We start from the raw sequence: 26,618 nt of genomic DNA on the forward strand, positions 1-26,618 counted from the left end.
GAGGCATTATTCTCAACTACACTAGCAAGAATAAACATACAATAGAACATTGTTGATAACAAAACCTGCTCTCACAGTATAATATGGCCTAAACAATTCAGCGGTGAGAATAGTTAAAATGCATTAATTAAAAGGATAATTTTGGTAAATTATCTTATTCTTGTATTTTGTACTGCTGACTTTCTCCTCTTATAAAACAGTTTTATAAAGAAACAATGACTCAAATTAAACCTAACAACGGAGAACGGTTATGTTTTGGCTGAGTTAACATCAGACTTTCCTGCCAAGATTTTTTTTCTCTACCTCCCATGTTGAATATTTTAACTAATGTAATTTGACAATATCTGTTTAATGTAAACTACAAGTTCATTGTAGACTAAAACTGCTCTATGTGCTGTGTATATATATTACCATGTTAGCTTTAGCCATTTAAAAGCCTATTTTATTTTCTGTTCTATTGTATACTTAAGCACTTTCTAAGCAGGAAGTTATTTTGAAAGTGTACGGGAAGTGCACTCCAGTGAAAAAGGAAGAAGTTTCCCCGTGGGGGGTTTAAACAATATTTGTGATTTCTCAAAGAACATAAGCCACTACAGAAGGGAAATAGCATTCGGGATGAACTCTTCTAATTATTTTAATGAGTAATTTCCTCACTGAAATTTGAAAATGTTACATACTGTAAATCCATGACTATGGTCATGTGTACAGACGCTGGACTTAAAAACATCCTAGATATATTAGTGGCAACAAATATATCCAAGGCAAACCTTTCAAGAAAGTTATTTAGAACATATAATAATAATAATAATAATAATAATAATAATAAAATACTTTTCTTTGTTGTAGTGCATTTTGGATAATCTGTATGACTCCTCTTGTTGATGAGTCCAAATGCCCAACGATAAGGTGATTTGAACCCTAAAATGTTAACAAGTTAAAGTTTTAGCTTTGTAGCTCTTGCAAAACCTCAGTCCAACTCTTGGCATCACAACTTGACACTGTTGTGTCTGTACAATGCCAAACAAAACACAATACTTTTCCAGATTGCACTAAAAGATAGTTTAAGAGTTGCTAAATGTGTATTTCATTTTATACGTAATTATATAATGTTATCTACTGGTCTGCGCTTTATTATCCTGCTGTCTGTAACAGAAACACAAACACATAAATTACAGTTCAAATGTTTTAATTTCAAACTCTGCACAGTGCTCCAGTTGTCACAGTGTTTTGTATTAAACATATAAATGTCTGAATAATTAAATAACAATGTGGCTTGGTTTTGGATTGCACTGATTGTTACCTGTCTCTCATCATATTTAATTTATACAGTAAATGTCACTTAAAGGGAGAACACGTGCCAATGCACAAACATTCTCCATCATCCCTTCGTTAGCATTGGAACATCGAGGCGTTTAATAGACACAAGATGGAAGTACATCCTAACGAACAGTACAGCATTCAAAAACCTTCTGATAGAGATTCGGAAAGCACGATGGCTGCTCTGATGTTTTCTGTGCTCTTTGTTTCAGTATCAGCATCGATAAATGGTATTGCTGGACTATTATTGGACTCACATGGACAGCATCCTTCTTCTGCATTTTTTTCTTCCTGTTTTTCCAAAGAGGCATGGAAGTCTATCAGCAATACCACAAATCGGTAAAGCTGCAGCATCACAACAAGAGTATTCTTTGCAGCAAAAAAGACCAACATTTGGTTAATCACACCGAAGTGGGCCATGAGTATAATTCGGCATATAAGGAATGGACCATCTTGAATCAGTAGACTTATGCCAATGTTCCAAAGATCTGCACTGTATCTGCAGACCAGTAAACACAGATGTCTTTTGGCTGATGATCCTTGCTGGCACCCAATATTTTTTACTACAAGCAGATAGAAAGAAAATTAGTGATCAAAATGTTATGAGATAAAAATAGGATTATGCACCCACTCCTGTGTACTATAATGATATTAGAAGTCACCAAGCAGTTACATTTAAATATGTCCTATATATATATATTTTTTTTTAGTTTAGGATACTGCACCCAATACACTGTTTTGACAATCCAGAGGGAGACAGCAAATACAAAACAACAAAAACATTGTGAGAAGATCAGTTTCTCTTGAACTATTAGTTTTAACCTTGTATTCAGGGACAACTGGTAACTTGTGTAGCATCACCTCCATGTTTAAAATATTAGACTATTGTGGACTAGAATGTGAAGGTAGTTGGTAATAAAGGCTTAGAATGAATGGTAACTTGCATGATAGCTCTTATAAATCTGGTCCAACTTTCCTATGTTTTAAAACTTGAACATACACACTAGGGGGTATATTTACTAAATGCAGGTTTTTAGAAGTGGAGATGTTGCCCATAGCAACCAGATTCTAGAAGGTACTAGATAAATGTTAAATAGAATCTCATTGGGTGTTATTGGCAACATCTCCACTTCTAAAAACCTGCACTTTAGTAAATATGCCCCCAAGACTTAATACCTTATCTTCTCAGTGTGTGATTGCTGCACATGTGTTTGGACTATTTATCCCTGTCTTTCACACAGACAATCATGTTATGGTAATAGTTTCATGTTGTTCATTCTCTTCTATGATTTGGGGGTTACGGATCCCTCTCCCGGTAAAATTTGCAATACGTAGCCCTATAAATCTCTGAATACTAGTGCTCATTCATAAAACCAGAATGGCCTGTGGGTAATTGTCCCTATGTGAGCTGTATAGTATCTGAGAAAATAAGATGGCAGCTTATGATATCACAGAAAAGTAATTAGTAGTAAATAGTTCCACAAAGTCACACACACTGTAATGGCAATTTGACTATCTAGGATCCCAGGCTCTCCAGTGAACCCAACAGAGACCTAAGGCCAGGGCCGGATTAATGGGAGGCTACAGGGGTGGTCACCCCGGGGCCCCCACACACAGCTGTGGCTGTTCTACTGTATGCAGTGCAGAGTGGCTCCCGAGTCCCCTCATCAGCATCACATGACACATGTCCGTGATGCTTAGGAGGGGACTCAGGAGCAGCTCTTTCTGGACATCAGGTGAGTCTTCAGCGGCGAGGAGGCTTGGGTGGTGGGGCAAATACAGTAAGCACCGCTCCCATAACCCCATGAATCGTGAGGGGGGCCTAATGAATCAGGGTGCCCGGACCCTTTTGCTACCTATACCTACAGCAGCTTCTGCATCACGTGTAAGTATGTATGTGTACTGTTTTAGTGTGTGAGTATATGTACTGTATGTATATGTTTCTGTGTATATATGTGTATCTGTAATTGTGTATATGTGTTAATGTGTGTATACTGTGTATGTGTGTGTATGTAGGTGTTAGTGTGTATATATGTGTTAATGTGCATGTGTTACTATGTATATGTGTATATATGTGTACACTGTTTATATGTATGTGTAAGTGTGTATGTTATATTTAATACATATATATATATATATATATATATATATATATATATAAATAAAAATACATATATATTTATATGTAGAGCCCCCTCCCCCAGAAAATCCTGCATTTGCCCCTGGCTTCATGTGGCTTGGAGGAGGGGGGGGGGGCTCCATGTGGGGCTTTCAGGGGAGGGGGGGGTAAGGCCACTTTATTATATTTTACTAGTGACTTTCTGACTGCCATGTTATATCTGTGGACCAGGCAGGGTATAATGTAGATACACAGTTATTCATAACCAGGTACAATACATTCAACAAGTTAGAGACATGATTGAATCATAGGTAAAAAATAAGTTACACTGCAATAGTTACGGTAACTAGCAAACCTAGCAATAACAAAATCAGCAGGTTAAACTATAGCTCAAATAAACATTAAGCTTTATTCATGCACTGAAGAGATGACAATCAGAATATTAACAGCACACAAAGGATGTGTGAGTGCAGCATAATGCACATGACTGATTGCATCATGTGTAGGGCTCACCCCAGGGCAGGAAATTCCCCTTTCCAACCCCAAAAAAGGTTTCTCACTATCAATATTTTCCCATAATTTAAGCTCCTCCATTATATGGAAATGAAACTTACCAGCCAGGTCAAGTGGGAACTGTAACATGCTCCATGTCCAGACAGCGAGGATAGTATAAACCAGAATGGTGTTGGTTCTAAAAAATAAACAAACCTGTTTTTGATATCATATTGCTAAATATGAATGTACTCACTCATTTCATCATTGGAAGCACTGTTACATGGCAGTATCTTTTTGACTGCATAAGAACACCAGGACAGGCTAGTCCAAAGTCTCTCGTTCATGTTGACTGGCAGTGTTATGAACACAAGTTGACCTAATTGTAGCGGTCATATACATATCCAGAACATATTACAGTAGTCATGTTTCTTTCCATGTTGGATATGCCAAAGGGCCCTCTTAGACTTGAGGTACCCATGGCAAATATAATGGCTCAGCCTGTCTCTAGCTTTAGAGATCACAACTTAATGCAAGAATTTATGTTGCAAGTTCTCTTGCAAATAAGATTTTCAAGAAAGATAACTGATCTTAAAAATGCTTTCAGGAGTTTAATCTGAAAAACAGCATATGAACATTTTGACCAATTTCCAAATATTCAAGTTTTATTTGGGTCTACTGGTTTGTGTATTGATTCTTTCCAAAGAACAAAATTTATTCATACATAAACCCTTCAGCGAATGATGAAAAACAGCCAATTTGCTTAACATCAAGCAATACTTGTAACTTAACCTCTAATTTTTCAAAATACTTTCTCTTGTTGAATTCTCAGTTCATTGATTTTGTTTTGTTGTTTTATTTTCTATGTTTAGTTGAATTTAACCCACTATAATATTGATGACTTATTGGTAGAATATATTTGGATTACAGTCCTTACTGTCTGTAATAGTTTGTTTTGTATGATATATAAACAGCGGTGAGGTCTCTATTTTTGTGGATGTTATTTATATATATATATACATGGTTCTCCCCAGGCTTTTATCCCCTTATTACCAACTTCAAAGTAGAGAACGTAAAATGTAGACAAATTGCAAGAACAGATTAGATACTTTATTACTAAATGGCCTACTTCTCACAGCATGTAATAAGTAAACAATTTAACCCTATGTAATTCTCTCTAAGTCCTACCAAACAAATACTATAGTTGTTTTAGATATTTCAGCACATTTTTCAGAAACTATCACTCTTTTTTCAAGATATATTTCTCTAAGGTCAGAGCACGTGATTATATTCAGTCTTCATCTGATCATCTGAGATGCACAGTGTGTTAGCCAATCAGACCATCGAAATGTGTCACTGGGTGTACTGACTTTCTGTTATATTAGGACTCCACTCCTCTAGGATGCCCCACTCCTATTATTGTGTTACACATTAACATCAGCTAATGTGAGAAAGGCTTTCAGTTGCTTAGAGTTTACCTTGGGTTCCTTTGTGACCGTGGGTGTCCTATGGTAGTTTAGGGGTCTGCAGGCCCGGCGACAGGGGGGGACAAAGGGGACACCCATACCGGGCCCCGTGGATCAGAGGGTTCCTGATGATTAACGGGGCAGCAGCACCTATTGAACATTTTTAAATGCCTGCTGTGCTGTGTTGTTACAGCAGCCATCCAGCCAAAGCCCCGCCCACTGACACGTCACATGATACACACCGAGACACGCAGGGGCTGGTGGTTGTCCTCTTGGGCCCAGCTCCTGCTGCCTTCCTGATCCACTCCTATAGGCTTCCTCCCCAACTTTCCCATTGCGGCATTGGGGCCCCCCTTTATTCTTGTTTGTGGCCTTCGCAGCAATGCCCTGTCCTCTTTGAGCTGTGTACTCACCCACCAACCTCACTTCCGGGGTCGCATATGAAATTAATCAGTGCAGTCTGCTGGTGTATCCTAGTCGCATCATTTGCAACTTACGACGCATTTTTGACGAAAAAAGCTCCCCAATGCTAGCAGAGTAACATGGGACCAGGCAGCTCATTTGCGCCTGCCAAATCACGCTGCATGGAATATTGAGGTCAGATGTATGAGGACACATCTGTGCATGCTGAGTTTTGTTTGGTGTTGTATCAGTCATTTGATGATGCTTGGGATATTGTTAGGGTCTCTGGCCCTGGCACCCTCTTGGCTAAGACCGATGTGGAATCGTCCTTTTGCTTGCATCCCTTGCATCATGATTCTTTCAGGTTCATATGATTCACCTTGATGACGGATATTGGGATGCTCAATGTTTTATGCAGTTTTTGAAAGGTTTAGCAATTTTCTTCATTTGTGCATGAAGCCTAGCAGCCGTGACCATGGGATAGCTCACTAAATTGATGACTTTCTTTGTGGTTGGTCCTGACAACTTAGATCACTGTGACCTTCTTTTGTTTTCCTTACTAACTCTATTTGTTAATTTTGTGGTTCCTGTTCCTGATGAAAATACAGAGGGCCCAATTTATTAACATAAAAAATAAAAACATAGAATTTGACGGCAGATAAGAACCACTTGGCCCATCTAGTCTTCCCTTTAAATTATTTGTAATTTCTGAGTATCAAGATTAACATCTGCATTGGGTCTTGCAGCCTTCCTCAGGATAAGGTGGATAAACTCTACGTTGCCATTGCTGCATGCATAGATGTGCATAAATCACTCTCCATCAATCATCTCAATGTGATCTGTCTATATGAGGTTAGTTTATTGTGGTTTTCAAAGTGTTTTTAGCACTAGTTGTGTATCATTTCCAGTTTCAGCTATTAATTTCCAGTTGCAGCTGTTATTTCACACAGCAGGATCTATGGCGTTCAGTTCTTACCTCAGTTGATTGCACAGTCAAAGTATTATACTAACGTATGATGACCTTGGTGTGGTACATGCCTTGAATTGGCAGTACATTATGCTTCTGCTAAATTTTCACTTGCTTGTGCCACTTATCTTGTTCCTGGGGTGGAAAATGAAGTAGCTGATGTGTTGTGTCTGCTCCAGTGGACTACATTTAGATCTGAGGCTGCCAAGATCTGTGAGCTCTGCTGTTCTTATGTTTGGTAGGTGATTGAGCAGGCATTGAGGGTTTAGCTGTACGGTCTCTAGCACCAGACACTCTGTGCACTTTCTGATGCACTTGGGAAGAGTGGGAAGCTCTTTGCCACGGTCAAGGCTATAAATCCCTATGTCCCAGGCAGATCCAGGGCTTCTGTTTCTCAACTCCTGGCATGGATTTCCATCAGTTGAATGGCCTTCCTTTCTTATAATGAGGGCTTTAAAATGTTGGGCTCATGTTTGCTTGATGAAAACTGATAAAAGGTACCAAATTAAATTGAATCAGATTCCTTCCATCATCATGGCCTCCATCAATGTGGCACTTTCTGTTTTAAAAATTAGCTAATTTCAGCTCACCTTTGCTATGGCCTTTCATGAGGCCTTTTGGATTTTGGAACTGGTTGCTTCTTCCAAAAGGGTGGAAGTTCTTGTTGGGGACAAGATGGTGCTGTGTAGGGTGTGAAGCTCCAAAACTGATCAGATGGTTAGGGGTAAATGGATTTCATTAACTCCCTGTACAGACATTCATATCTACCCTGTGGCCCTTGCTTATCATTTTATCACCATTTGACTGAATGTTTCCGATCCTTGGTTAATTCACATGGATGAAATGCCTTTAACTAAGTACCAGCTTTGCTGGGTCTTGAAACATGATGTCTCCAGTATGGGCCTCTCGCCCTGAGATGTTGGCACTCATTCATTATGAAGCAATGCAAATACATCTGAGGCAGCCACTGGTTTGACTGTTTCTTAACTTTAATCCTTAGGCTGATGGAAATTGACCAGTTATAAGAACTTTTAGTGTTGTTTGTTTTTTATGGCATTGTGCGTTCTATCTGCTTTGTTGTCATTTTGCTGGTCATGTCTACCTTGTCCATCCTACTCAAGGCATGCTACTCATTACTTTTGACAGTGGTAGTCTTGAGCAATTAAAATTTTTTGCCTGACTTGGAGGACCTAATTTGGCTAATTGGAATATAATAACAAGATGATTAAAGTCCCTAAGCATGTTTTTTTTTTCTGTACTCTGTGTACACATCGGATTGTGTGTCTAGTTCAGCATCTAATTCTATCGTAAAATTTGCTGATGACACCACGATAGTGGTTTGATCAGTGATGGGGATGAGGACAGTTAAAGGGCGGAGTTGGATCAACTCATTAAGTGGGGTGAGGATAATAAGCTGCTGTTGAATAATAAGAAAACCAAGGAGGTAGTGATAGAGTTTAGTAGTACTAGGAAAAGTGCCCCCCCGACCCCTATTTTTTAATGGTACAGAGGTAGAGAGGGTCAGGGGATTCTAGGATTCAGATTCAGAAAGAGCAGAGGTATCTGAAGAGGTCACTTATCATCCTGCATAGGAAAGAGCTGCTAGTGTCATCTAAACATAGCATTAGCTAGGGGATACAAGTTCTAATATGCTAAACTTTTTTTTGTAGCATGTTAAATTGGAGAAGACCTGCATCCCATACAACTATAAGGGCATAGATTTTAGCAGCACATGGGTTTTGACACAGTTGATATGTGCAATATATCCTGTTTTAAATAGCCCAGGTCCCTAACTAACCCAGGTCACCAAATGTGAGTTATTTTTCTGGAAACAGCTCGAGGGAACATGCCAGATCACTGGAAACAGGAGTATTACAAACAGCTCACTGTGGAAAGCTATACTAATCAGAAAGAAAGCTATACTAATCAGAAAGAAAGCTACTGTATACTAATCAGAAAGAAAGCTATACTAATCAGAAAGAAAGCTACTGTATACTAATCAGAAAGAAAGCTACTGTATACTAATCAGAAAGAAAGCTACTGTATACTAATCAGAAAGAAAGCTATACTAATCAGAAAGAAAGCTATACTAATCAGAAAGAAAGCTACTGTATACTAATCAGAAAGAAAGCTATACTAATCAGAAAGAAAGCTACTGTATACTCATCAGAAAGAAAGCTACTGTATACTAATCAGAAAGAAAGCTACTGTATACTCATCAGAAAGAAAGCTATACTAATCAGAAAGAAAGCTATACTAATCAGAAAGAAAGCTACTGTATACTAATCAGAAAGAAAGCTACTGTATACTAATCAGAAAGAAAGCTACTGTATACTAATCAGAAAGAAAGCTACTGTATACTAATCAGAAAGAAAGCTACTGTATACCAATCAGAAAGAAAGCTATTGTATACTAATCAGAAAGAAAGCTACTGTATACTCATCAGAAAGAAAGCTTCTGTATACTAATCAGAAAGAAAGCTACTGTATACTAATCAGAAAGAAAGCTACTGTATACTAATCAGAAAGAAAGCTATACTAATCAGAAAGAAAGCTACTGTATACTAATCAGAAAGAAAGCTACTGTATACTAATCAGAAAGAAAGCTACTGTATACTCATCAGAAAGAAAGCTATTGTATACTAATCAGAAAGAAAGCTACTGTATACTAATCAGAAAGAAAGCTATACTAATCAGAAAGAAAGCTACTGTATACTCATCAGAAAGAAAGCTACTGTATACTAATCAGAAAGAAAGCTACTGTATACTCATCAGAAAGAAAGCTATTGTATACTAATCAGAAAGAAAGCTACTGTATACTAATCAGAAAGAAAGCTATACTAATCAGAAAGAAAGCTACTGTATACTAATCAGAAAGAAAGCTACTGTATACTCATCAGAAAGAAAGCTACTGTATACTAATCAGAAAGAAAGCTACTGTATACTCATCAGAAAGAAAGCTATACTAATCAGAAAGAAAGCTACTGTATACTAATCAGAAAGAAAGCTACTGTATACTAATCAGAAAGAAAGCTACTGTATACTAATCAGAAAGAAAGCTACTGTATACCAATCAGAAAGAAAGCTATTGTATACTAATCAGAAAGAAAGCTACTGTATACTCATCAGAAAGAAAGCTTCTGTATACTAATCAGAAAGAAAGCTATACTAATCAGAAAGAAAGCTACTGTATACTAATCAGAAAGAAAGCTATACTAATCAGAAAGAAAGCTACTGTATACTCATCAGAAAGAAAGCTATACTAATCAGAAAGAAAGCTACTGTATACTAATCAGAAAGAAAGCTACTGTATACTAATCAGAAAGAAAGCTACTGTATACTAATCAGAAAGAAAGCTACTGTATACTAATCAGAAAGAAAGCTATTGTATACTAATCAGAAAGAAAGCTACTGTATACTAATCAGAAAGAAAGCTACTGTATACTAATCAGAAAGAAAGCTACTGTATACTAATCAGAAAGAAAGCTACTGTATACTAATCAGAAAGAAAGCTACTATATACTAATCAGAAAGAAAGCTACTGTATACTCATCAGAAAGAAAGCTTCTGTATACTAATCATAAAGAAAGCTATACTAATCAGAAAGAAAGCTACTGTATACTCATCAGAAAGAAAGCTTATGTATACTAATCAGAAAGAAAGCTACTGTATACTAATCAGAAAGAAAGCTACTGTATACTAATCAGAAAGAAAGCTTCTGTATACTAATCAGAAAGAAAGCTACTGTATACTCATCAGAAAGAAAGCTATTGTATACTCATCAGAAAGAAAGCTACTGTATACTCATCAGAAAGAAAGCTATACTAATCAGAAAGAAAGCTATACTAATCAGAAAGAAAGCTACTGTATACTAATCAGAAAGAAAGCTATACTAATCAGAAAGAAAGCTATACTAATCAGAAAGAAAGCTACTGTATACTAATCAGAAAGAAAGCTACTGTATACTAATCAGAAAGAAAGCTACTGTATACTAATCAGAAAGAAAGCTACTGTATACCAATCAGAAAGAAAGCTATTGTATACTAATCAGAAAGAAAGCTACTGTATACTCATCAGAAAGAAAGCTTCTGTATACTAATCAGAAAGAAAGCTATACTAATCAGAAAGAAAGCTACTGTATACTAATCAGAAAGAAAGCTATACTAATCAGAAAGAAAGCTACTGTATACTCATCAGAAAGAAAGCTACTGTATACTCATCAGAAAGAAAGCTACTGTATACTAATCAGAAAGAAAGCTACTGTATACTAATCAGAAAGAAAGCTACTGTATACCAATCAGAAAGAAAGCTATTGTATACTAATCAGAAAGAAAGCTACTGTATACTCATCAGAAAGAAAGCTTCTGTATACTAATCAGAAAGAAAGCTACTGTATACTAATCAGAAAGAAAGCTATACTAATCAGAAAGAAAGCTACTGTATACTCATCAGAAAGAAAGCTATACTAATCAGAAAGAAAGCTATTGTATACTAATCAGAAAGAAAGCTACTGTATACTCATCAGAAAGAAAGCTACTGTATACTAATCAGAAAGAAAGCTACTGTATACTAATCAGAAAGAAAGCTACTGTATACTAATCAGAAAGAAAGCTACTGTATACTAATCAGAAAGAAAGCTACTATATACTAATCAGAAAGAAAGCTACTGTATACTCATCAGAAAGAAAGCTTCTGTATACTAATCAGAAAGAAAGCTATACTAATCAGAAAGAAAGCTACTGTATACTCATCAGAAAGAAAGCTTCTGTATACTAATCAGAAAGAAAGCTACTGTATACTAATCAGAAGGAAAGCTACTGTATACTAATCAGAAAGAAAGCTTCTGTATACTAATCAGAAAGAAAGCTACTGTATACTAATCAGAAAGAAAGCTTCTGTATACTAATCAGAAAGAAAGCTACTGTATACTCATCAGAAAGAAAGCTTCTGTATACTAATCAGAAAGAAAGCTACTGTATACTAATCAGAAAGAAAGCTACTGTATACTAATCAGAAAGAAAGCTACTGTATACTAATCAGAAAGAAAGCTTCTGTATACTAATCAGAAAGAAAGCTACTGTATACTCATCAAAAAGAGTTAATCTAAAAATATATCTTGGAGACACTTCTTAAGCTGGCCACACATGTAAAGATTATCTGTTCAACCAGCCAACTAGTTGATTGGTTGGAATGAAAATCTGGTAAGGAATACAACCAGCAATTTGCTCCCAAACGCTGGAAGATGGACAAAAACTGTTGTTTGAACAAATTGTTTAGATCAAACATTTAACAAACTTGTCTGACCGACCATTTTCATCTGTTTTCTGTCATTTAGGAGCAAATTGCTGATCACCAGTTACTCCCATACGTTACCAGATATTCATTCCAACCAATCAACAAGTTGGCTGGTTGGATGCAAGTTGGTCTAATGTGTGGCCAGCTTTAGGTTATGAATCATTCCTGGAACCTAAATATTGGCAATAATATTGGCAATAATGAAATCAACAGATGTTTATGTACATCCATATGTGTGTGTAAACAAATATATGTTGCAGAATTATACACACTGTACCTTACTTCAGCTCCTTCTATAGTCTCGCTAGTGAATTCTAAAATGTCTGCTGCAGTTCCCACGAACATGAGAAGAAGCTGAGAGAGCTGGTCACGTGTTATTCCAACACCAATTGGAAGAAGCCACTTTCCAATTATCAGAAGCAGCAGAAACGTCTGGTGGAGTCCCAGCGTCCATATAGATTGAGAAATTTCATTCAATGATGCAATAACTTTAGGCTGTATTTAATAAAAAATATTGATACAGACAGGTTAGTCAAGACATCATACAGGTATATAAGAACACATTACAGTGTTTATGGCCCCTACGTTGTAAATAATGCTGCCACTGACATAGCACAAATTTTACATCACAATAAGGAGACACAGCTCCCGGTGGAAGCACAATGGACATATATTAGGGTATGAGGGTATGCAGTCATAATATTAACAATAAAAATGTTGACAGTCAAAATGTTGACAACGTTACACGATGTCAACATTTAAAATGTCTACACAGCTGAAATGTTGACAATCACAGTGATGACAGGTACAAAATGTCAGCAATCACAATGTCAATATGGTACAAAATGTTGAGAATAACATTTCATACCAGACCCAATATTAATGAGAGCTACACAATGTGCAAATGCAAATATTGGGCCTGATTCATGTTTGCAAGGAATTGCCCAGCAGCAAGGAAGCCGCAGTACAACTCTCTGATATTAAAATTCAAATGGAGCAGGAGGCGTCTGTAGGAGATAGACGCTTCCTGTTAGCATTTGCAAGACCCGAGTGCTGCATGTAAGGAAGCAGCCTCAAATAACCATCGCAACCATTAATCAGGCTGGTGGCTGGCCATGGGATCCGGACACCTGGGTCCAGGAAGTCTTCCTCCGATGACGTAGACCCTGCACCCATCAGCCCTTCAAAACGGAGGAACCACGCTCACCGTATTAAAGAATGGTGCCGGGTGCCATCCCGCAAATGCCGCAGCATGTCATTCATGCTGCGGGTGACAGGGGGCTGCGAGCAATATCACAAATGCCGTTCTTGAGCCTGCGCAGACCCCCCATCATCGTATATGTGCATAATCCATTGGGTTTATGTACAAATATGAAATAGGCCCATTGTCCCTGAATATAATGCAATTTATCATAGTATTTGATATTTTGCAGTTAAGATATAGGGCTCTATTTACTACAATCCGCATATTGAAAGCAGATTGCAGTGTGATATTATCGACTGAATTCGCATTGCGAATTCAGGCAATATCACAGGGATTTACCACAAATCCCTTGCAGGGACAGAGCTTGCGATAAAGCTCTGTCCCTGCGAATCCCCTCTGCACACTAGTCACGGTATTTTCTCAAAAAATACCATGACAAAGTGCCCGCGCATGCGCCGACCGTCCACCGCTGCTACCCCCCTAGGTGCTAAGCTCCGCCCCTGACACTAAGCCCCGCCCCCGTGAATGCGGATCCCCCATGACCCCCCAACTGCGACCCCCCCTCTTGGTTAATTACACTTACCTGCATGATCCGGGCCTCTGGTGATGTCCTCCATGCCTCCGATCAGGTGATCTCCCATACTGCACTGGGACCTGATCACCTGATGACCAGTCTGCAGTGCACTATAGGAGACTAACTGACCGGAGGGGAGACATCACCGGAGGCCCAATCACCAGTTCCTGGAGTCAGGTAAGTAAAAAAAAATTTTGACAATTTTTTTTTCCTTTTTTTACAGTAATCAGCTTGCGGTCTGTTTAGATCACACAGCTGATTACTGGGACCGACTCCCGACTCTGCTCTCCCCGTTAGAGCAGAGCAGGAGTCCGGTAACCGGGGGAGACCCTGGATAATGTCACCTCCAGGTGGCGTTATTATCACAGGGCTTTCCCCGATATTTTTTTACCATTTATTCTTAGTAACTTTGGTCGGATCACATTTCCCATTACAATTACGGGAAATGCGATCTGATTACTAAAAATAAGTGATACTTAGGGGTTGGAGTAGAATTTTACGAATTCTACTCCAATTGCCCTGTAATAACTATAAGTGATACTAAAATAATGTGAAAAGGGTGTGAAAACACCCTTTTTCACTTTATTTTAATAAACATAATGCTAATAAATACAGCCCATAATGAGAAAGAGCTGATAAAGTTTGATTTTGCTCAGTAGTTAAATTAACCTAAAATCACTAAAAATACATTATTTATCCCTTAAACTGTCCAATTTATTAAAAATAAATGAATTTGGACGATTTTGGATGATTTTACTCTTCTGAACAAAATTGCTGTTTTTTCTTGATTATTTGAACAAACAATGTTTTTTTTAGTAGGAGTAGAAAGTCATTGGCATGCACTTGCAATAGAAGTGAATGGGAAAAGTTCAACTAGTCACAAGCAATGTCTACTCACAGTTTGTAATTGGCTGAGCAGGAATTGCCCTACAGACTAATTGAAATAAATGGGGCTGGTGGCAGAGCAAGTATATACTACAGTGGAGCTGTTCCAACATGCCCAGACTGTCAAATATGTCAATACATGCCAAGGCTTGTTGGGACTTGTAGTCCCATAATAATATTTTTGTAACTTTTTATAAATAAACATTTATTTACTTCATGGAGCATTTTTACATTCATTTCAATTTCCAATACATTTTTATGGGCTATCTGTGCCCATTGAAATACACAGGAGTACATGTCTCAAACTTTCTAAAGAGGATAAGTGGAAAAGTAAGTGTTTTCATTTTTGGATTTAATTCCTTAATGTACTGTAATAATAGGGCAATTTCCTATCTATCTGCTTTGTGCGGAGGTATTTTTCATACATCATTCATGTCCAACTTCCCAGTTCAATTAACTAAATAAATAATTAAATATATTGGACCACCCAAACAGTACAGAGACAGTTACTGAACAGACTGAAAACAGAGGATATTACAGGTCATAGCAGGAGGTCTGCAAACTTTCAAATGATTTACTCACTTCCACTCGCAATGTACCAAATGATCCACTCATATAAACTTGCACTATACCAAATGGTTAACTCACATACACTTACATTTATTATTTATTTATTAACATTTGTTTATATATCACTATCAAATTCCAGAACAACCACAGCAACAAAACATTAATGGATATTAACCAATAGACAAAGAGGTAAGAGGGCCCTGTTTGCGAGCATTCAATCTATAGAGACATAGGAGCTTGGCATATGAGGTTAAGTGCTACATATTGCATATTGGCTTAGAAAATAAGCAATGCTAAAAAGTACTAGGTGGTCTATGTGATATAGTTACTCAGCAATGTGGTCTGAGGTCAGAGGGTTGATTGAGTATAGAAAGAGAACACATTTAAGTTTTGTTCGGACTGTAAAAAGGGACGCTAGTCCATTAGAATTGCTTAGGGGGGTTAAGTGGGTGGTTCAGGAATGTGGTAAGTTTGCCTGAAGATGTGAGTTCTTAGGGAATGTTTAGAGGTTTGGAGGCTAGAGGAAGGTATTGTTGAGGAAGGGAGGGTCTTCTATAGATTAGGGAGTAGTACTGTATGTAGAAGTTTTTTATAATGGTATTTATGTTGGATTCAGTAAAATATAATGCAGGGAATGACAGAATAGAAGATTGTTTTGAGATGAAAACTAAGATGAAAATGGCAAAAACATTCAGCAACAAAGCCAACATGGACGGTTAGACATCCGGAGGTTAAGTTAATTTTGGTATCATATCCATAGAGATGATTATTACAACTTATTACAGAAGTGGTATAAATAATGAAGAGCAGAGGACCTAACTTTGAGCCTCATGTTAATTCAGATTGTAAAGGAAGTGAGAGGAGGTAGATTCAGAGGAATTAATATTAACAGAGCAATTTCATAAGTATAAATGAGAACCAGGAGAGGACAATGTCCAAAAGATCTATTAAATGGAGCAGAAAAGGCCAGGAGAATTAGAAGTGAGTAATGGTCTTTAAATTTAGCAGTAAACCAACTCAATAACCGCCTTTGTCAGTCCAGTGTCTGTGGAGTGTTGGGAATGAAATCCTGACTGAAGATGGTCCGATAGATTGTGTGAGGAGAGAACGGGTGTGAGGTGAGTATAGGCAAGCTGCTAAAGAGACTTGGAGGGGCAAGGGAGCTGAGAGATGAGATGTTAATTTGATAGAGAATTTGGGACAGAATTTAGTTTCTTCAGAAGTACGCTAATCACTGCATGCTTGCAGAGAGAGTAAGAGAGAGAGAGAGTGAGAGAGAGAGAGAGAGAGAGAGAGAGAGAGTGAGTGAGAGAGAGAGAGAGAGTGAGAGAGAGAGAGAGAGCGCAGTTTAAGCAGATTTTAATTATGGTTTGGATGAGCAAATTATCAAGAGATAACCTGATTTATGAATCTATAGATTATAGAGGTGATGCAGTAGAGAAGGTAGATGGAAAGCGACAAGATATCTAAACTTCATTTGAATTGAGCAGACTTGGATCCTATATTTTTTATCCTTCATCAGAAGCAAGATCTTGGGATCTCATGGTAGTGCTAATGTACCAAGTGACACACTCCCAGGCAGAATACACCAAATGATCAACTCACAGACTTTCACAATGTACCACTTATATTCAGATGATCCACTCACATTCTGGAGTTAATCTTTAGTGCAGGAGCAGCCAATTTGCCAATTTGGTTATTTTAAACCAATATACTGTATGTTCATGAGGAAAATGTTATGCTGCTTAATACTTACTATGTTTAGGAAGGTACCATCTGAGGAACTGACATTTACCAATTTGAAGTTCTCTTTGGTCTTATTATCAGCAAATAATGCCTGAAAAACAAGTGGATGAAAACTATTAGCATAACTTAAGATCAAGTAAAACATTTTGATTGTTTGTAATGGTGAAATGTTTGCTTTTATTTGCTCTCTAGTAGCCAATTAATATGCACTTATTTGCACATTACAATTAATGCCACTTTGGTTCTGTAAATATTGTGGACTGTTTTGTTTAACTATTTTCAGAAATATCACTGTGGTGTGGACAGTTTATGTGAACAATTTAATTTCATCTGAATTAACTGGACATCACCACTGAACTCAGATCGAGAGTGAGGTTTTCTATTTTTGTTGGAAAAGGCTCTGATATCACAAGCCACTCTATATACAGGACAAGGCTATTGCGTTTAAAAGGCATGCAGATTATAGATCACAATTGTTAATTCACCTGCAAGATAATAACACTAATTGTCATATTTCTCATCATTCAACATCATTGTTTCAGAAACATTTACATTCTTTTCTCCAATATGCTTTTCAACGTGATAGTACAAATACTGTAGAATTACTGTGTATTACTCTCTGCTGTATTTTCTTTTATTCCATTGATCTACACATTTCTTAAGGATCACTAATCAGTCCATAAACTGATTGTATCTGCCAGAGCATCTACAGTGGCTTGTCAAAGTATTCAACCCCAATACAAGTCGATAGATTTGTCTGTATAACAAAATATATTTGTGTAGATTGTTCCAGGCAGTATTTTTATTGTGAGTTAGTAGGCTCTTAAAGTAAAATTTCACACTCACAATTCATAATTAGTTATCTGCAGATTTTCTAAATAAAATAAAACTGAAGAATGTTGCTCCATAAGTGTTCAAAGCTCCAAGTTTACACAGATGAGCTTTTGCTCTAACATTTGGCTTTCAATTAGCCTCTACATGTAAATCATTTACAAAAGTCAGATTTTATGGATAAAAGACCCCCAAATAACATTAGTCATATGGTAAATCAGAAGGAAAGCTGAGAAAATGAAGACAAAAGAACATTCTAAGAAAATTAGAGGTAAAGCTATGAACATGCGCAGGATCGGAAAAGGTGACATAATAATGTCCATGTGCTTGGATGTCCCCATCATCACTACTGAATCAATTCTGAGTAGAGACGTCCGCTGACCCCCGTGTTTTGGTTCTCGATTTTTTTTCCAAATGACAAAAAGTTTTTAAAAATAGGTAAAATCATATAATTCTTGCAATCCAAAACCCGAAATTCAGATTTTTAGCCCCAATTCAAAATGCTATGTGTGGTGCTAACTAGGCATGAGTGGGTCCGGTTCTCAGAGACCCGGACCCACCCGAACTTCCAGATCCGAGGCGAGAAACAAGCTCGGGTTGGGTTTTTCTCACCTGACTTAGATCTCAAAACCAGGCAAAACATCATACTCACGCTGTCGGATTCTCGCAGGTTTTGGATTCTATAAAGGTCCTGGTGATCGGCGCCATTTTCACTATGGATGTGGCTGGTGAACTGAAGAGACATGTTGCTGTCACTGTCTGTGTCAGGGTGTTGTCCAACTTGTCCTGTCGGGGTCTGGGACTGAAGTCTGCTGCTGTGTTGTTCATAAAGGGGCTTGGGCTGCAGTATATAAAGGGGAGCTTCAGTGGGTGCTGCAGCTGCTGTGTCACTTGTCCTGTCAATCAAGGGGCTGCTGCTGTGTTATATATAAGGGCTGCTGCTGTGTTGTTGTCCGGTCCATCAAGGGGCTAGGGCTGCAGTCCATAAAGGGGTGCTGTGTTGTCTAGGGGGGGTGTTCTGTCAATCAGGGGTGCTCTTCCCAGTGTAAAAAAAAATAAAAGTGCTTTTTTTTGTGTGTGTGCATTAGCAACTTACACTAGCTGCGCTATTATTGTTTGGTGACAATGCCGGCCAGACCGCAGTTTATCGTCCACGTATTTGTGACTCTGCACTGCAGGTGGTCTGTCCGCACTCAGTAGGGTTGCTTTATTGTCCATAAAGAAGGGGTGCTGTCTGTGTTGTTCATCGGGGCTGCTGCCTTGTTCAGGGGTGCCCTTCCCCAGTGTAAAAAAAATAGAAGTTAAATAAAATTGAGGGGTCTATTTACTAAGCAGTGTTAGGAGACAGAGTGAAAAGTGATAAGAAAGTGATAAGGTGCCAGCCAATCAGCTCCCAACTGTCATTTTTCAAACACAGCCTGTGAGATGACAGTTGGGAGCTGATTGTCTGGCACCTTATAACTTTCTCATCACTTTTCACTCTGTCTCCTAACACTGCTTAGTAAATAGACCCCTAATATTATCAATCCACAAAAAAATCAAAAAATATTTTTTTGTGTGTGTGTGTGTGCGTTAGCAACTCAGCTGCGCTATTATTGTTTGGTGACACTGCCAGCTAGACCGCAGTTTTGTCATCCACGTATTTGTGACTCGACAGGTGGTCTGTCCGCATTTGGCAGGGGTGCTTTGTTGTCCATAAAAAAGGGGTGCTGTCTGTGTTGTTCATCAAGGGGCTGCTGCCTCATTCAGGAGTGCTCTTCCCCAGTATAAAAAAATAAAAGTGTTTTTTTTTGTGTGTGCATTGGCAACTTAGCTGCGCTATTATTGTTTGGTGACACTGCCGCCCAGACAGCAGTTTATCGTCCACGTATTTGTGACTCTGCACTGCAGGTGGTCTGTCCGCAATTTGTTGGGGTGCTTTGTTGTGCATCAATAAGGGGTGCTGTCTGTTTTGTTCATCAAGGGCTGCTCTTCACCAGTGTCAAAAAAAAATATTGTTTGGTGACACTGCCGGTCAGACCGCAGTGTAAGTTTGTTGATATGGAGGACAAACAAACGAGAGTAGAGCAGGAACCACATACCAGTCTTGCAGCTGCTGCCAGCAGTCATGATGACTATGCAAGGCCATCAACATCATCTACGAAGGCTGATGCCCAAGGGCTTAAGTAAGGACATTTAAATAATAAACAAGCAATGTTTTACAGTGTCAAAGAAAACAATTGAAAGCTAAGTTAGCTGCAGAGAAACAAAAATTGGCAATATGCCATTTACTACATGAAGTCGCAAGGAAAGGATAAGGGCTTGGCCTCTTTTCTTTGCATTATGTGCTGTTTTGGGCATTGCCATCTGACATTTTTAATTTTATAGTTTATGAATGTCCAGAAATTGTAATGGCCACAGACATATTCTGTATGCCCCTTTAATTTAAAAAATAAAAATTCTGAACCACCAAGTTGATGGGGTGGGCAAATATGAGCAGCAGGATGTGTGCAATAAAGTGCAAATACATTTAATACAAAAATTAGTTGTGTATTTTGGTCACATATATACATATTTACATGGTACATACAGTGCGTAAAGCAGGCTGAGGTAACCTGATGCACGCCAACCTGACAAATAGGTTCCAGTAGGCTCCGCAAACATCACAGTAGCTGGGAGTTCTAGTTCAGCCGGAGAACTACAGGCTGCTTTCCTCTGATGTAAACAGCAAGTCTTGGTCCCATTATCCCTAACAACCTCCCTGAGTACAAACTAGTAAACATCTGTTTACAGTATGTTCTAGCAGCACCTCCACAAGCAAGGCCACCTAATTCTTTTTATTAGATCTTGATGTATAAAAAATGAAAAACCTCCTCCAGATCTAAGATGTCTTTTAGGAACTGAAGAACTTGATCCTAGATTGATCTTCCCTCATACATTTTTTAAGAATAAAAAAATGTAAACAAATAAATTAAAAACTAATCAATCCTTCTGTCCTTTCCCTGTTTTCAGTCCATAAACATATATTTCAACTCCGTCAAGCCTCTGACCTAGTTAAGAAAAACATTCTTGTTTTTTAAACTTCCTAGGGGTCGTATAGTTTATTAAACTGCCATCCTGTCTACCACTGCAATGCCACTTTGTGCTGTTGGAAGCTGAATTGCCACATGTTAGTGTCGCCCACAGCTGTCGGCTTTCTTAGACTGCTAGCTGGATGCATTCTTTTGGCCTAAACTAGATGAAATCAATATTGTGAGCTGTAAGGTGGTCAACATTGACTGGAAATTACTGGAAATAATTGTCTTTGAGGTTAATAATACTGTAGGAACAAAAACAGGCCAAAATTATGTGATATTAGCTGTTTTGATGATTTTTTTAGAAAAAAATACAGATCCAAAACCAAAACACGCAAGGGCGGTTTTGGCAAAACCAAGTCCAGATCCAAAACACGAGGAGATACAGATCCAAAACAAAAACACGGGATAGGCACACATCCCTAGTGCAAGCCTAAGACTACTCATCCCTCAGCAAACATTATCCCAAATGTGACATAGGGGGGTTATGGGGACTTTTTTCCTCAGCGGGCACTGGGCATCTTGTTAAAAGTGAAGGACCAATGGAAATACAAGGAAATACTGCAAGAGACCCTGCTTCAGTCTAAAACTAAAGCTTGGGAAACAGTTCACCTTTGTGCATGACAATTATCCCAAGCACAAGACCAAAGCAACACTGGTGTGATTGAACACCAATAGGAAATTGTTCAACAATGAGTGAAAGTCCAGATCTCAAATCAGATGAGAATCTGTGGCAGTGTTTGAAAATTGCAGTCCACAATTGTCCTCCAACAATCCTGAACAGCCTGGAGCAAATCTGCAAGGATAGATTGGTAAAAATCATTCCCAAACTGAGTGCACACCTAGTAGAAACTTACCCCAATAGATCTAAAACTGCCATTGCAGTAAAAAAGTCATTTTACCAAGTGAGAGTCTGCATTTTTACATTTTTCATTCTATTTTTTAAAATTTGCAGACAAATAATGCATTATGAGTTTGAAGATTTAAGCTGGGTACACACTAAATGATATGTGTACCCAGCGATCCGAATGGTGACCTGACATGTCGGGCGACCGGTACACATTAGACTATCAGTCTACTGCTTGATACATTGGCTCATACTGCATCCCGCTGCATGGGGTCATCAGCCGCATCGTCATGGGCCAACCTGACGATGTGTCTGACGACCCCATGGGTGTATACACTGCCCGAATTAGTGGGTACCGAGCGAAGCGTTCAAAATATCGCTAAGTGTGTAGCCAGCTTTACTTTGAGGGCTTGGCTGTTCGCAATAACAATACTGTCTGGAACATTCTGTATACAGTAAGTGTCATTTGTAATGCACAGAAATCTGTTGACGTTATAGAGGGTTGAATACTTTGGCAAGCCACTGTATATAGCACACAACAGCAGAGGATCTGTATGGCAATGAGAATGTATTCAGTAATTTATTAATGCTATTAGGGAGCTGCCGAAGCACAGGGGTGGTGAGACGGGGGCAGATGAGGGTACTAATCCTCCTCTGCCTGTACGGTTGTGACTGGGAGCAATCACACTGATCGCACCCCCTGTATTTACCCCTTGCTGAGAGGCACACAGTGCCCCCCCGTTCAACGTGCCAGTTCACGGCGCTGCAAATACTTTTTGATCTATTTATTTTCTAAGTTGGGTGTGGCCAGGCCTAGCGAGATTAGGCTACACGCCCCTGAAAAGTACTGAGGCCTTGACAGGCTCTATATGGGCCTGCCGAAACAAAGCACCTTGTTGAAATAGGAAGTGGGATTGATTTCCAGTACAAAATGTGCCCCTTCAATGTATTTTTATGCACTTTATTAAAGACAACACTTAAATGTAACTGCTGCAGTTTTGAGAATAGGTTCTATCAGAAAATCACTGGCTAAACAGATGCTGCATTGATAATGTGATTATTTGACTCTGTGATTGATTTCTTGTTAATAGAAATGTTCAATCCATTGTATACATTGGACAGTCTGGTTTGTCTTTCTCTCACTTCTGTCACTCAGCAGGCGAATTGTCTTGATCATTTTTTGAGACAAAATAAAACATGGCACATCCTTTCCCACACAGTGAGTTTCCATCAACCATCTCTGAATCATTCCAGATCCCAGGGGTATATTTACTAAAGTGAGAGTTTTTAGAAGCGGAGATGTTGCCCATAGCAACCAATATGATTCTACCTATTATCTTCTAGAAAGTGCTAGATAAATGGTAATTATAATCTGATTGGTTGCTATGGGAAACATGTCCACTTCTAAAAACCTGCACTTTAGTAAATATACCCTCAATTTTCATGATGTTAGTAATCATATAATTATGTTTTATTTACATTATTACACAGCGCTGTACATTGCAGGGATCATTCATGATACAAAAAAAAATATCATTCAATGATATGAAACAGTGGATGAAGATGACCTTGCCCATATGATCTTACAATATAAGAGCTATTTGTAAATAATCGGCAAAGTACATCAGGTAGCGGAACAACTATTGTAGCTGCTGGAGGGGAAAGTATTGTGGCCCATACACCTACGCGATCAGCATCCGATACGATTCACATCGGATTACCCTGCAGTCCTGTCGTCACCATTTCTGTTTTTACTTAGCACAGGATCTGTCGTAAGATCGATCCTGTACCTCACGCGCTCATTAGGGAATAGGAACAAACCATCATTGAAATTACTTGAATTACCACACGATAGATCGCATGAAAAAAAAAATGCCACGTTCTGAACACGATAAGATGGATCATATGCGCTGCACATATGATCATAAGATATGATTGAAGGACCCACGGGAGCGCGCATCGGATGAAGAAACGCACGATTTCAACAAGACTGAGCGTACGTCGAGTCGAAAATCGTGTGATCATTTAGAAATCGTGTAGGTGTATGGGGGCCTTATGTGTGGTCATTGTAAGGCAGCAGAATTATCAGCCACCAATAATAAACCATCATTGGTGACTGTCATTTTTGTGTGACTACTGTTGGGTTGGTGCTGTTGGAATGAGAAGAGACAGTGATAGGTGGAGACTCAAATCATTGACATGGTGTACAGACTCTATGAGTGTGACTACAACAGTATATGATTTTGAGGAAATTTGGTCAAGGAAATTTTGGTTGGTAGAGGGTATAGGGGCCTGTGAACAACTAACGTATCTGTGACATGAGGTATTGTTCTATCACGGATTTTGCGATGAATTGTATAAATTAGTCTGGATGTACTTATCCTATCATTTTATGTGATATTAATTTGTTTTTTATGTCCAAATTCTTGACATCCTACGTTGTCCTACTGCTGTTTATATAAAGTTGGGGCTTGCTAATGCCCATTTTTGTGACTTAAATGTTCGATGTAGAATTTAAATTTGTATTGCAGTTGAAGGCAAACTATTGTTCATGGTTATAAGGCAGCTAAAGGTTTTACTTTTTCAGATAACAATGAGAATTCATAAAAACAATTATGTAAATATCGGTATTTACTTTGTCATTTTGTATTTATTTTGTATATTTTATATACAAATGTTGTTGGGAGCCTTCGTACAGGATGAGAAGTGCATAATTTCAATTGCCTCTTCATGCAGCAGAATGGCCAGAAACATTTATGTTGTTTATAGTGTACAAGAAAAAACTCCCCGCCACCAAACTCAACTTTCAGCCAACTCAAACATCATAATTAATTAGCTCACTAAACTTTCATTCCTATTGGATGATGCTTTTTAGTATACTATCTTGCAACTCCCCCCCCCAAAAAAAAATAAATAAAAAAAAATAATAATAATTGTATCAACACAGGATAAGCTCCAATATGAAATGAAGTTGCTAAAAGCCTTAATGATCCTTTTTATGAATAAATCAAATAGTGGAAGAAAAAGTCTCGTCTGGACTGTTAATGACTTCATTGCTAGGTTCAAATTAGGGGTGAGCCGAACCCCCCCGAGCCCCCCCGATCCGAGGCAGATCCGAGTCAGGCTCGACTTTTCCTGCCTGACTCGGATCTGAAATCGAGGCAAAACGTCATCATCCCGCCTTCCGAGTCTCGCGGGTTTTGGAACCTATATAAGGTACCCGCGTCGGCGCCATTTTCTCACTCGGCTGTGGACAGTGAAGAGGGAGGGTGGGAGTTAGGGCTGGCTGGGCTGTGTAGTGTAGTGTAGTGTAGTGCAGAGTAGTGTTGTGCTGTGCTGTACTGCGCTGTGCTGCTGTTGTCCACTACTTCAAAGTCCATAGGGGCTGGCTGTGTTGTGCTGTGCTGCTGTTGTTAATAGGGGCTGTGTCCACTACTTCAAAGTCCATAGGGGCTGACTGGACTGTGTTGTGCAGTCAGTTGTCCATAGGGGCTGTGTCCACTCCAAAGTCCTGTGCAGTGTCCCAGTCCTAAAGGGGTGCTGTAGTGTTGTCCAGGGGGTGCTCTGTCCATCAGGGGTGCTCCCCCCAAGTGCTAAAAAAATAATATTTTTTGTGTGTTTGTGAATTGTGTGCGCAGTAGCCGCACGTGCATCAACAAAGTAGTGCCAAGCGTGCGCCTGTGTCATAAGTAAAGGGCCGGCTGGCTTGACCGTTAAAGGGTGCTGTAACCCCCAAAGTACACTCCAGTCCAAACCCCCCAAAAAAATGTTTTCTGTGTTTGTGAATTGTGTGCGCAGTAGCCGCACGTGCATCAACAAAGTAGTGCCAAGCGTGCGCCTGTGTCATAAGTAAAGGGCCGGCTGGCTTGACCGTTAAAGGGTGCTGTAACCCCCAAAGTAAACTCCAAACCAAAAAAATATATATTTTCTGTGTTTGTGAATTGTGTGCACAGTAGCCGCACATGCATCAACAAAGTAGTGCCAAGCGTGCGCCTGTGTCATAAGTAAAGGGCCGGCTGGCTTGACCGTTAAAGGGTGCTGTAACCCCCAAAGTACACTCCAGTCCAAACCAAAAAAAAATATATTTTCTGTGTTTGTGAATTGTGTGCGCAGTAGCCGCACGTGCATCAACAAAGTAGTGCCAAGCGTGCGCCTGTGTCATAAGTAAAGGGCCGGCTGGCTTGACCGTTGAAGGGTGCTGTAACCCCCAAAGTACACTCCAGTCCAAACCAAAAAAAAAATTATTTTCTGTGTTTGTGAATTGTGTGCGCAGTAGCCGCACGTGCATCAACAAAGTAGTGCCAAGCGTGCGCCAGTGTCATAAGTAAAGGGCTGGCTGGCTTGACCGTTAAAGGGTGCTGTAACTCCCAAAGTACACTCCAGTCCAAACCCAAAAAAAAAATATTTTCTGTGTTTGTGAATTGTGTGCGCAGTAGCCGCACGTGCATCAACAAAGTAGTGCCAAGCGTGCGCCTGTGTCATAAGTAAAGGGCCGGCTGGCTTGACCGTTAAAGGGTGCTGTAACCCCCAAAGTACACTCCAAACCAAATAACAAAATATTTTTTCTGTGTTTGTGAATTGTGTGCGCAGTAGCCGCACGTGCATCAACAAAGTAGTGCCAAGCGTGCGCCTGTGTCATAAGTAAAGGGCCGGCTGGCTTGACCGTTAAAGGGTGCTGTAACCCCCAAAGTACACTCCAGTCCAAACCAAAAAAAAAATTATTTTCTGTGTTTGTGAATTGTGTGCGCTGTGGCTGCACGTGCATCAACAAAGGAGCAACGCCAAGCGTGCGCCTGTGTCCCATAAGTAAAGAGCCGGCTGGCTCATTTCTTAAAGGGTGGTGTAACCCAC

The 26,618-nt window shown here is 39.0% G+C and overlaps 1 protein-coding gene across 1 annotated transcript in view; it reads right to left on the reverse strand.

Annotated features, from left to right (window-relative positions):
* Positions 1-1,255: 1,255 nt before the first annotated feature.
* Positions 1,256-26,618, reverse strand: part of TMEM26 (transmembrane protein 26) — a 68,279-nt gene continuing 42,916 nt past the window's right edge. Inside the window, exons 3-6 of the mRNA XM_088450389.1 lie at positions 17,047-17,127; positions 12,335-12,552; positions 4,051-4,127; positions 1,256-1,880 (exon numbers count right to left, since the gene is read on the reverse strand). Of these exons, the coding sequence (XP_088306515.1) occupies positions 1,459-1,880; positions 4,051-4,127; positions 12,335-12,552; positions 17,047-17,127 (798 nt within the window). The 3' untranslated portion in view covers positions 1,256-1,458. The remainder of the gene's footprint in view (positions 1,881-4,050; positions 4,128-12,334; positions 12,553-17,046; positions 17,128-26,618) is intronic.

This window comes from Taudactylus pleione, unplaced genomic scaffold (assembly GCF_031769625.1).
Source record: "Taudactylus pleione unplaced genomic scaffold, aTauple2 ptg000518l, whole genome shotgun sequence".
NCBI lineage: Eukaryota > Metazoa > Chordata > Amphibia > Anura > Myobatrachidae > Taudactylus > Taudactylus pleione.